Source organism: Haliaeetus albicilla, chromosome Z (genome assembly GCF_947461875.1).
Source record: "Haliaeetus albicilla chromosome Z, bHalAlb1.1, whole genome shotgun sequence".
Taxonomy (NCBI): domain Eukaryota; kingdom Metazoa; phylum Chordata; class Aves; order Accipitriformes; family Accipitridae; genus Haliaeetus; species Haliaeetus albicilla.
In genome coordinates, this window is record NC_091516.1 from 49,735,586 (window position 1) to 49,748,223 (window position 12,638).

The following is a 12,638-nucleotide window of genomic DNA, read 5'->3' on the forward strand; positions in this document are numbered from 1 at the left end:
CAAAAAACCCCAAACCAAATAAATAAAAACACCAAAAAACCCCCATCATCCTACCCCCTTCAAAAAAAGTTTTTGAGTCACCGGAATTATTAAACTTCTAAGACAGATAAAGCATAGATACTGCTCTACAACCAGAGGTAGCTTCACTAACACCTTTTCCTGTTTAACTTTTTGTGTTATCAATCATGGAATTTCCTGTACTTTCCCAGTAGGAATTTTCTACTTACCCAGGAAGTATGTTTGTGATATGTCTGTCTATTCCTTAATTTTACATCTGAATGATGACTCTTGGTGCACTTGAGAGCTCTGTTTAATGAAGTTTACTCTGATTCTATTTTGATCTTTCTAGCACTGGTCTGGCCCTCTTCCAAACATAGGGGTGTGGGCCATAATGAACTTGGCTTCAGAGATGGATTTTTACTAGCATTTAGATACCTGTCTTGGAGAGAGTCACTCATTAGATCTATAGTAAGGTACTTGTTCTTCCAGCTCTCTGAAAGAAGTCTTCTCTGTGACTGCCCCTTCAATAATAAGGTTGGAAGAATTCTGTGAAGTTATGAGAGCTGTTTCCCATCTTTCTGTTGTAACTATTTTCCTCCGTATGTTATTCTCAAGGACTTGCCTGAAGTCTTAATGGTGTTTTCATTCACCTTTGATAGCTGACTTTCTTATTGGTGTGTAGTTTTGGCTCCTAAAGCCTTCCTCCTTAATACCCAAGTTCTTCATGCCTTTGCTATAAAATTTTATCTGTCCTTCCACCAGCAGTAACTAAAATTGAGAAATCTGCATTTCCTCATGCATACAGTCTAAATATCTCCCAGCTTGTTCAGGCTCCTCAGTTGATATCAGGTAGAGTTAAACTGAGATATAAGCCTGGGAAATGTAAACTGTTCTGTCACCAAAGGTGATTGTGCACGACTCGTTATTGTTTGCTTTTACAAAGATTGTTTTCACAGACATCTCCTGACTTGGTACTGCTTTTGTTAAGGACTTTTCTGTGGAACTGTCTGCAGTATGAAACTGCAGATTAATAAGCACTTGAAAGAAGGAAAATTTATCTGTAACAGAGATCTGCAATCTCTTGTATAGCTAATGGCTACATTATTCCTTTCCCACAGAGAATTAAAAGGCATGGTGCAAAGGAAATACCTCCTGGCAAAAAAGCTTAAGGTATAACGAACCTATAGTGTAAGAATGTATGTGAAAAATATTTACCAAGAAATGGGGTCAGTAAAGATGTAACTATATTAGCTGCAAAAGCTTTGAGTTCTGATTACAGTTTTCTCATCTGAAGCTACTTTAACTTTTCAAGTAACCAGTTACGCTAGTTCGGATGTGTAGCTCAAAGGCAAAGAAACTGCCTTGAAACAGGATCCATAGGGAAGGGGTGGTGTTACGTTCCAACTCTGTTTTGAGGAATGACTTGTGTGCTGATGCTCTGAAGCACTTTATGTTGCTCAATTCTGCTAAATCTGGGTTAACTGCTTCTACATGAATTCAGCCAGGACCTATAAACTTGGGGTCTCTATGCTTCTCCCTTCAATAGATAATATATTTATTTACCCATTATTGGGGAATCAGGTATGAGAATGGGTCCGCTTCATACTTTCAAACAGTGGCAGGCATAATTTTCTTTTAGTTGCTGGCAGTTGATGAAGATTTGAGTACCTCAGTAGCATGTCTGATTTCAGGGGGACTCACCCTGAGCAGATTAATCTCAAGCCATGGAGAGATGTTCAGTTTACAAATAGCTGTGTTGTGTGAGGTTATAGCCATCAGAGATGGGTGGCATTTCTTTCTGGAGCACATTAATGAGCAATTGTATAACCTGCTGTGCTGGCAAAGGCCTTATGTTAGATCTCACGTACTTCAACAGCAGTTTCACGTGACTGCCTGAAGTGGATTAGGCAGCTGAACTCCAGAGGGGAGAACCTTGCTCAGGGACAGTGATATTGTCAACCAGCACAACTGGACTTGAAAGATGATGTTCAGATATGACCAAGGGGTCGAAAGACACCTCTAGCATTATTGCTGTCTTGGCAGTGATGATTTTGGTAATGTCTTCTCATTAAATTATTTAGGAATTGAGACTTGTGAGCTTTGTAATATATATGTGTACCAGATCAGAGTATTTTATTGCTGAATGTGCTTGTTACAGACCTAATACAAGCAGCACTTCAGTGAAATTGAAAGAGACGAAAATAGGTTTTCACTCCTCCCTCTGCCTGCCCACCCACAATTTCTATCTAAGTAAATATGTATGTGAAAGTGTATATGCACATATGTCAGGTCTAAATACTACTTTTTCACACTTAATTAATGATCTATAACTATGGTAACTTTACCTTACTAGCATTCACATTAACCCCTTGTTATTATTTAAGACGGTCTCCATTTCTCAGGAGGAAGTCTATAGCCCTATGAAGTTAATAGCAGTGTTAAGATAAAAGAAAATTTAAGCATAACAGTTTATGCTGTTAATATACCATGGAGTTTCAGGTTTGTTTTCTGTTGACCAGATCTGGATTCAGTTTTCAGGTGACTTCTTAGTTTTTCTGACGTGCTTGGAACACAGATTATTTAGACTGTTATCTGACCCACCAAAATATAAGAACAGGTTAGTATAAAGCTGAAGCAAGCAAGAAAATATGCTAGTTGAATGACATCTGAAAACTTTACCTTTAAAAGTTTCAGACTATAAATTGAAAGTTCACTGATTAATATCTTCGTGTTGTGTTTTAATAGGAAGAGAAAAAAATCAGAGTCACCACTGTTGGTCTAGAACTTGTTTTCCTTTTTGTAAACAGCAACAGTATATAGTGTTTTCTAAAAAAAAAAAAAACAAACAAAAAACCCTATGAAGGCTATGTAAAGACTATAAAATACACATTTAATGGTGAAGAACTATTTTTTCTATTGTAGAGGAAGATGAGATCTAGGAATAGAATGTGAAACTGGCAGCTCACAGGTTTTTCTTGACATGCTGAATTGCAGAAATCTGAGTTTTATTCTTGGCTCAGTTCTCAAAATGGTTGCATTTGAGGTGACAGGGGACTTTTAGTGATAGAGTTTTTTTCTCTTGATCTGAAAAAAACCAAACAGCAGAGCAGTTTCTTTGAAAATTGACAGGACTGTTACCGAGAGCACACTTTTAATTCCTGATTAGTAGAAGTTTTCTGTCCGTCTTAGTTATGAGGGCAGCAGATTTGATATGTACAAAGCAGAAATAGACCTTTCATTGTGTAAGTCTAACACATAAGAAGTCTAACTATAATTTCTGAAGTACCTCATGGTACATGACAGGTTTTGCTTTTGGCGAAATGTGCAATTATTTGAGTTTTTAACTATGCTTATGGAATTAAGTGTGATAAATATGAAATGATATTTGTGGTCCATTGAGCAGAGATCTTTTCAAGTTAAAGTATGCCATTGGAAAAGTAAATGCACTGTCATACCTTTTTAATATCGGTGTCTTTGCTTCTACCTAAATGAATTTATTTCAGAGAATATTCTGGGAGGACAAGGGGATAATCTTCGATTTATCTTCTTCTGAATCAGAATGAATTCTTCAACACATTGATGTTCCAGATGGCTTTCTCTCTTATTCTGGTTTATACTATGCCAAATAGAAAAATGAAAAATAATCTTAGAGTACTTTGAGTTTTAATTTTGAGATAGCCTTACATGAGACACATGTTTCTCAAGTTTTCTTTCACAGTGTTGGCCAATGAGCCATTCATCTTTGAAAAGATACTTCTTTTTGGTGAAATTAGCACTGAAGTTTTATGTCAGACACATCTGTAAAATATAAACTTGTATATTTGCTCTGTTTAGTTTTCACATCATAGAATGATGATACAAGATTTATAAATTAAAAAATTCATGTGTATATTCTATACTTTAAGGGAATTTTTTTTAATTGCTGAATGTACAAAGGCTCTAATGCCAAATTCTTTTCACATGTAATCGTACTTACTAAAATGTAAGTTAAAATTTAGGGTTTTGATTTATTTCTAGTGTTTGCATTATTGTCATTATTGTGTGCCTGTGTATGATCAGTTAAACACATATGCTATGCTAAAGTTCTCCAAAACACTTGTAAGAACTCCTGGCTACGTGTCCATTAATTTTTTTTTTATTGTTTTTAAGAAAAACTTTTACCATTGTGGCATCACATATTATGTGGACCATGGATGTAATTAAGAACTAAGACATCCTCTTTCAGCTTATGATTCTTTTTTACTTCCTTAGCTATCAAAACAGTGACTTAATTGTGTCTTCTTCCAGGAACCAGTTAGTTGAGAATGACGTAATTTTTTTTTACAGTTATGCTTAAGTTTTTTACTAACTCAGGTGTACATTTTAAAAATCCAAGAACTGAAGTTCCACTAATTTTGTAGCAAAGAGATTGCTTTTATTTTCTGGAAAGCTGTATAATGCTATCTGAAATTTAATGGTTTGATTTAACTCTGCCATAAAATTAATAAATTACTCAAGTTTCCTAAGTTGCAAGAAGCAGCACTGATGTGTGAATTTTAGAGTCAGTGAAATTAATTATGATTTACTGTAAAGTAAATCAAAGATACAAACTGTCCTCAAAAAATGCATTAATCTAACAGGGGATAGTATTCCAGACATTCACTAGATCTGCCTCTTCATTAAAAAAGACTTCATGAGAAACTAGAAATTTTTTTAAGGACATGATTCCGCTTGAATATTGGAGGGTGACTGATGGTAGTAAGCAATTGAAAAGTCTTTTTGGTTTCATTTCAACAGTCAATTTTAAACCAAAAGGCAAAAGAAACACAAATTTCAAAAAAATCCAACAACCTTGCAGATACATGTAAGCAGTGCTCAAACACTCTTAGTAGTAATGATTTCATGTTTTCAAAGTTGATTTGTGATTCTTGTCATGATCAAATTATAAAATGGTTTTACTTAATTAGGTTACTTTTTGAATAATGCTAATTTGTCAACTTCTGTTCTGATTTTGTCCTGAAACTTTGCCTGTGTCTCTACAACTGTGTTTTAACTGTGCTAAAACACAAGAATACCTTTCTTTAGTGCAATTAGTTGGTAGAGCTTCAAGAAGGAAACTGGACTGGAAAGCGTAGACAGGAATAGTGGCAAATCAGTTAATGAAATGCTTCAGGATTTTTTGCATAGCAATGGAGTGCATTGACATTTGGACACAATTCTTAGAGTCTGCTGTTGACCCAAGAAAATTTACATTATCAAAGTGGGGAAAAGAAAAATTAAAAAAGGACCACTGCATGATGATGATAAATGTCACGGCGGGGGAGGGTGGGGGTGGAAATCAAGTTTCCACACTTTTGAGGACAAACATGAGTGAGGCAATCAAAAGGCAAGCAGCTTAGCAGTGTGTACCCTATATCGCTATCACGTGTGCTGGCAGAAAATGAAACTAGCTGCAAGCTCCTGAATACTTAAGTCCAGACAAGCGTATTGACATTAAAGATAGTATTTTTTTCTCTTGTTTACATGTTTATATTGATAAAGGTCCTTATGTAGATTTAAACCAACAAATGTTACTTTGCTGATATTAGTATATTTAGTTTTGGTAACTGCAGCTTTAAACTATTGCACTTTTTCCATGCGTAAACTGTAGTTGTATGTAAAGTTTCCTGATGCAAATACACTGGTAGACCTTTTCTTTCGACTTGGGAACAAATTCTTAGTTTGTGGATAAGCACAAAAATGAACTTAAGTTGTACTAGATTCTTATGTGATATTAGGGACTGAGATGTGAAATAATACATTTAATGTGGTAGTCTGTAGTAATAGACTTATAGCTAGCAACTGTAAATTAATTTATTCATGGTTCTATTCAGCTTTTGATAATTTTTTTTTCATCTTTATGGCTCCACACAAAATTGGACAGCCTGTGCAAGTTATGGAATTAAGAGCTATCAATGGTATGAAATTTAAAAAAAGCAAATGCTGGATTCTGCACCTGGGATGGAGTAATGCCGGGCACAAGTATAACTTGGGAGAGGAGTGGCTGTGGAGCAACCCTGCAGAAAGGGATCTGGGGTGCTGGTTGACAGCAGGCTCAGCATGAGTCAGCAGTGTGCCCTGGCAGCCAAGAGGGCAAACCACGTCCCAGGGTACATCAAACACAGGATAACCAGCTGTTCAAAAGAGGGGATTTTTCTGCTTTATTTAGTGTTGGTGCGGCCTCACCTTGAATACCGTGTGCAGTTCTAGGCCCCACAATTTAAGAAGGTTGTGAAGGTCCTTGAATGTGTCCAGAGGAGCACGACCAAGGTGGTGGAAGGGCTGGAAGGCATGTCCTGTGAGGAGCGGCTAAGGACTTCTGGTTAGTCTAGTTTGGAGAAAAAGAGGCTGAGGGGTGACCCCATTGCTGTCTACAGCTTCCTGAGGAGGGGAAGTGGAGAGGGAGCTGCTGAGCTCTTCTCCCTGGGATCCAGTGACAGGACACCTGGAAATGGCTCAAAGCTGTGCCAGGGGAGGTTCAGACTGGACATTAGGAAACATTTTTTTTACTGAGAGGGTGGTCAAGCACTGGAAGAGGCTTTCTAGAGAGGTGGTTGATGCCCCAAGCCAGTCAGTGTTTAAGAGGCATTTGGACAATGCCCTGCATAACATGCTTTAACTTTTGATCAGCTTTAGTCAGGCAGTTGGACTAGAAGATTGTTAACCCTTCCAACTGAAAATATTCTATTCTAGTCAGAAATAAATATATTTACGTGCAAGACTCGAGATGCATGGTAATTAAATTTCAGAGGACTTTATGCTGGCTTGCAACTGATTCTGTGAATACTTGTAAATATTTGCTCTAGGACTTTCTGAAGTGCGTTAAGTTCAGAGTGTTAATCATGTTATACCCTTCCTCTATAGCTTAACAAACTGAATTATATTAAAACAAAATTACCCCTAATTGTAACACTGCTTTTCCTACATCATAATGTATTCTTATGCCAGCTGCTTTGTCATTTAGCTCTGTGCTTCTTTATTTAGGTTGGTTTGTTAAGTTTTTCAAGAATGTTTAAGAAGACTAATTCAGTGTAAGTTTGCTTTTATTGCTGCAATGTAAAAATATGCTAAAATAGTTTATTATGATGATATATTTCTGTGTAGGAAAAACATAGGATAGTTTTAGCTCATCCTCCGTTAGTTGTGTGCTAGCATGATACTGTCTCTTGCAGAAGAAATTCCGGGTAAATATTTGTGAATGTGTAGTCTGCTACATGTGGATCTTTTTATGTAAATATCAGTAAAATAGTTCTTTGATTTGTTGAAAAGTAAATAAGCATTGAAAAAGATTAATTGGTTATGTGATCTCAATTCGAGTGATAGCTTCCATTAAAAAAACACTTACTGAAATAGGCAGAGATCACAACAAATTTTGTTTAAGAACAGCACAAAAGGAAAATAAATTCTGCTTATTCATCACTTTTCTGTTTTCAGTCTTCATGGAACTATTGTGTAATAGTAATTTACTGTCAACTTTTTTGTACTAGGCTGTTTCCACGCCTCTAAAGAAAGTGTGTTTTATGTTTAGATTTTTAGCCCTCATATTAACTGTCTTGACAAAATGTATTTTTTCCCTTTAAGATAGATTAGATTAGACCCTAGGGTTCTATCTGTATGGAAACTTATATCAGGTGTGATGATTCTTTTAGATGCTAAACATCTGTTTGAAAAAAAAGTTACTGAGCTAGTACTTTTCCTCTGGAGTGTTATAGTTTTATTTCCACATTTGCAAAGTAAAAAAGGAAGTTTTTTAGAAATTTGTGGTGTTTTTGTTTCTGAATACTTTATTAAATTTTGACCTTTACAAAGTGAGAGTGCAACCTAAAAGTAGCGCAACCAAAGTAAGAGTGCGCCAGTGTCTAGTGGTTATTCCTAATTACAAGATTCTTTATTTGAAATGTAATTAACAGTTTGATGTGGACTGGGAAAGAATGTGCATATTGTCAAACTACATCAACTCTGCATTTCTACTTAAGATGCTGTTCTGCCCCAGTTGGTGGGCTTGGGGGAGGTGATCTTTTAGATAGTCGGTAGCCACACGCAGGAGTCACAACAATGACTCATGAGGGACAGGGAAAATTTTAACACTCCGTTTTCCTTGGCGAATCCCAGGGCAGGAGCCATGACAATAGCTCCTAAATGCTTGAAATATGTTTTATTTGACGTTGACTTGTAACACAAGTGTGGCTAAATTTGGCGTAGCAGATATTTCAAATAAGAAACTTGACACCGTAGCAAAGTATTCCTAACAGCAAGGTAGGAGGAAGAAAAGAGATAAGAGAGAGAATAAAGAGAAAAAAGGAGAGGTAAGTATCACCACCCTTGTATCCAGTGAAGAAGGAGTCTCGGTAGTAGCTGTCTGGATTCCTCAGGCAGTGGGGGCACCTCTGGGGTTCATCTCCACCCCCCACCCCATCCCCCTTTATACCCTCATCCAAGAGCCCTTGCTGCATGCGTTGTGGGGTTTTCTCGAAAGTTCTTGGGGGGCGGGGGGATGTCGCTGATGCCTCATTATCCCATTTAACTTGTTTACACAAGTGCTGTGGTAAGGGCCCATGGCAAAACTCTGAACCTGTGACAAAATGTCTGAAGTGCAACCGCTAGAAAACTTCCTGGAAACAGTTCACTACCCCACCTCTGCTGGGCATGTCCTCTTTCGGCTGCTTGCAGCTACCTACTTTGTTGTTTGAGACAAAATGGCTGCCAGTCTCTCGCTGTCTCTCGGTCCTTCATAGATGAATGTAATTTAATTTTTATCCTTAAAATATTTATGAATTAATATTCATTCTATTCAATAATAAAGTGGTTTTCTTTTATTGGACTTAAAAATTATTTTTTTAATACTAAAATTTTCTGCATTTATATATCTGACTCGAAACAATATTACTTAATTCCAGAACAGCCTAATCCTGTATCTTCTTATAAGCAGACTGGCATTGTGCTAGAATGCCAGTGCCTCTGCAGAACAGAACTGGTAAATCAGAGTGGAGTCACTAGATTGTATTTGTCTGGAGTACAATCCTCACATTGTGTGGAAGCTTTCAGAAAATCTTAAAATGCGGATGTATTCATAACATAATTCATAACATCACTTGCATTCTTCAGTAGTTACTCTGTTGTATAGGATACTTCCTAAAACTGTACTGCTGAGTCATTTTTGGGAGCACTTAAATGAAAATGCTCGTATATGACAAGAGCTGGTATGAAGAGTGGGAATATACCACTTTTGTATTAAGTAGACAGGTTTATCTTCTGCTTTTTCCCAGTTACAGTTACAGAAAGAACATACCCCTTCCAGGTTCTGGGAAGGAGGATGCATGGTTCTCATGCAAGGTTTTAGGAAGAGGTTAAAGAATTTCATGGAAGACTCTGCACTGTGAGGTCTGAGTATGTGGTTAAATTTGGTTTTTCCTTTACTCTGCATCTCACTGATATCTTTTCTAAGGAGGGATGCAGCTACAACATATTTCTTTTCTCAGTCATTGCTAACAAACCTCTCATTCATAAATGTTGCTGAACATGTGCTGCAGGGCTTACTGCTGCTTTGTTTGCCCCCCTTCTTTACCCTCAATGTCTGTGGGATACCATTAGTGGCTCTTAATTTTCTCCTCAGGTGGTAGGTGTAAGATGCTGCTAGTAAGGATTTTCATGCAGTTGTTGTACATAAAGTAGGGTGATGGGGTGCTTTATGACTTGAAAGAAGAGATAAGATATTGAGGGAAGGATTAGGGGGTGTTGGGGGCGTGTGTTTTGGGAATAGAGCTTCAGCTGGGAAGATGATCTTCTAGTAGATGCTACAGTTCTCCTGATGTGAGAGTTGAGGAAACCTAGTGGAAGTTATCAAAGAAGATCAATTTGCAGATATGTACATCTTCCTTTTCAACTACTTAATTGGTGCTTAAATAAAAAAAAAAATTCACCATTTTTTAAATCTGTGTATTCTGTTGTTCAAAGTAGAAAGCCTAATATTCCATATATGTGTATGTTCAGGAAATAAAACATCTAAACTTTGTGAAAAGAAACTCCTGGAGAGTTTAGCACTTCAAACTATCCACAGCATGTAGTGTCAACTTTTTAAGAAAATGCTTCACTTAACTTTTTATAGGGAGTGGGAAGAAGGCAGGTCTCTAACACTGTTGAAAGCACCTTAAATTTCATATTTCCTTTTTCTTAGGTTGGCTGAAGACTTTTGATGATTACTTCAGAGATCAGACACAGCATATCTTAAATAATATGGTTATAAAACTGCAGGAAGACAACCGAAGAAAATTTATGTGGTCTGAGATTTCTTACTTTTCAAAATGGTGGGATGGAATAGATAGCCAAAAAAAGGATGCCGTTAAAAGGTTTGAACACTGACCTATTTATTTTCTTCCATGTGGCATGTTCTGAGACTTTGTGTATTTGGCTACACTGTAAACTTGAGATTTCACTTGCTTCTATGCAGAATTGCTAAAATAATCGACTACTCAAGTCCTGATTTTCTGGGCTTGGTTCATTTTTTTTCCAGTTGCAAAATAAAAATCCGCTTAGAGGAGTGAAGCTGAATTACTGAGTTGCTGAAAAAATTGATTAAAAGTTTCAGTGTACTACAATGAAGATGTCATTCAAATTGTAATAGAGTTGTGATTATAAGCTTTATTTGAAGTCACATTGAAGTATTGACAATGGAATAAAAATAATCTTTCATATTAGCTATTTATATGTGGTAATTTTTTCTTCAGTTATAACACAATTATGAAATGAATTTTTTTGTTTTTAAATATGTGTATTTTTTATAAACATGCAGCTGCTTAAACGGTAAAGTAGTACATAATCTACACCCTTGCTCTTAGTTCTTTTTAAAATTATAAGTCAAAATGTAATGCAGGAGTAAAAGGATTCCCTAGATATTGAGACAAGAAAGCATGGTGCTTGGATAAACTTGAAGTGAGGTTCTAGCTTGGAGTTTTCAAAAAGTTTTTGTTCATTTTGGTTTGGTTTTTTACTTAGCTTTAAGACAGGGTCCAGCAGTTTTTAGCTCATCTCTGTGAAGCCCTCCTTCTCATGTCCCCCTTCAAGATGCATGGGTTGCAGTATACGTTAAGGCTATGAGGCCCTCACAGCTGCAAAGGTTAGGTAATGCTGGAAATCTTGGGAATGACATAGAAAATCATCTATTTAAAAATTTATGTTCAGTGCATGAGTATTATAGCACAGCTGTTGATTTTTGATATTAAAAAGATCCCTTGGAACACAATAAACTGTAAATGATAGTCACTAGGGAACTGGATCCTTTCTTCAGGGGAATCAGGTATTATTTAAACTGGTGTAAGACTTAGAGAAGCTGCACTGGAGATTATTTTTGCTGTATGTTTTTCATTGCTCTTGTGAGCATTATCTATAATGTGACTAAGTTTTGATAAACTTAACTACATTTCTTTCTTGAATTCATTAAACTGTTATATGCTAGTGTACAGTGTAAGTGCTGAAATTACATTATTTAACTGTAGGGACCACCTGATGCTGGAAGCATGATCATTATATTCACTGATATGTTAATAGAGAGATTGGACCATCCTGTGATCTGTTTCAAGAAGGCATTTTAATGAGTGAGATAGTCTGAAGCCATTATAGATACAATAAACTTCAAAGCTCTATCACCCCTCTAAAACAACAAAAGCAATGGTAGATCAAAGACAGGGAGGTATTAGTAGTGCTTGAAATGTGCAATGTCTAGGCATCTCACTCAGCTGGCCTTCAGTATTGTGGAACACACACTTTTATTTTTGTAATCCATGCAGGAACTACGCTTCTCCCCGATTTAAAAAAAAAATCAAGTATTATGGCACATGCAGTAGAGTTGGTAGTTTTCATTGCACAGAGGCATTAAAAATTTCACTGTTCATCTATTCATTCTTTCCCTGTTTGATTAAAGAAACGTAGTCCAGTGATGGAAGCAGCACAAGGAATTTAGCTTTTGGTATCGTGTCCCTGGCAAACACTTATTGGGTATTCAGAAATTGATTTTTAAGAGTGTATTTTCATATACAAGATTCTGAACACAGTTTATGTATTTTTCAGGTTAATAAAAGACGGACAATTTGAAATAGTAACAGGAGGATGGGTCATGCCTGATGAAGCCTCTCCTCATTATTTTGCTTTAATTGACCAACTGATAGAAGGACATCAATGGCTAGAAAAGAACCTTGGTATGTAGCTTGATCTAAAATTCAACTGTGTTAATACAGGAAGTCAATTAGAAAATACTGTTGGTTTTGTATTTCTGAGGTGCTTAGAAGGGTCTCTTTACTCTGCTTTCCTGAAACATTAAATCAGCCACTTACTGGACGCTATAGGATTGAGTCTAGTATTTGAAATTACTGTTTGCAGATAGAAGTTCCTGGATGAAGTGTATTTAAACAATTTTATGTCATAACATTTTGTCTTGATCAATGAAAGATGTGTATAGTATATTAGCATAACAAAATGTAACACTAGATCATGCTGAATTGTAGATCATGTGTCTCTGGTATCACAGTTTCCTATTGCTATTTCTGTCTTTTGAAAATCATGACAAAGGCCTTAAAATGACTTAAAAATTGATATTCCTGTCGTGTTTGGATCTATTCTGTAGGCTG

The 12,638-nt window shown here is 36.4% G+C and overlaps 1 protein-coding gene across 2 annotated transcripts in view; it reads left to right on the forward strand.

Moving 5' to 3' along the window:
* MAN2A1 (mannosidase alpha class 2A member 1) overlaps positions 1 to 12,638 on the forward strand; it is a 137,801-nt gene that overhangs the window by 29,831 nt on the left and 95,332 nt on the right. For both annotated transcript variants that reach the window (XM_069777163.1, XM_069777164.1), the window contains exons 4-5: positions 10,193 to 10,364; positions 12,082 to 12,209. In XM_069777163.1, the coding sequence (XP_069633264.1) occupies positions 10,193 to 10,364; positions 12,082 to 12,209 (300 nt within the window). The remainder of the gene's footprint in view (positions 1 to 10,192; positions 10,365 to 12,081; positions 12,210 to 12,638) is intronic.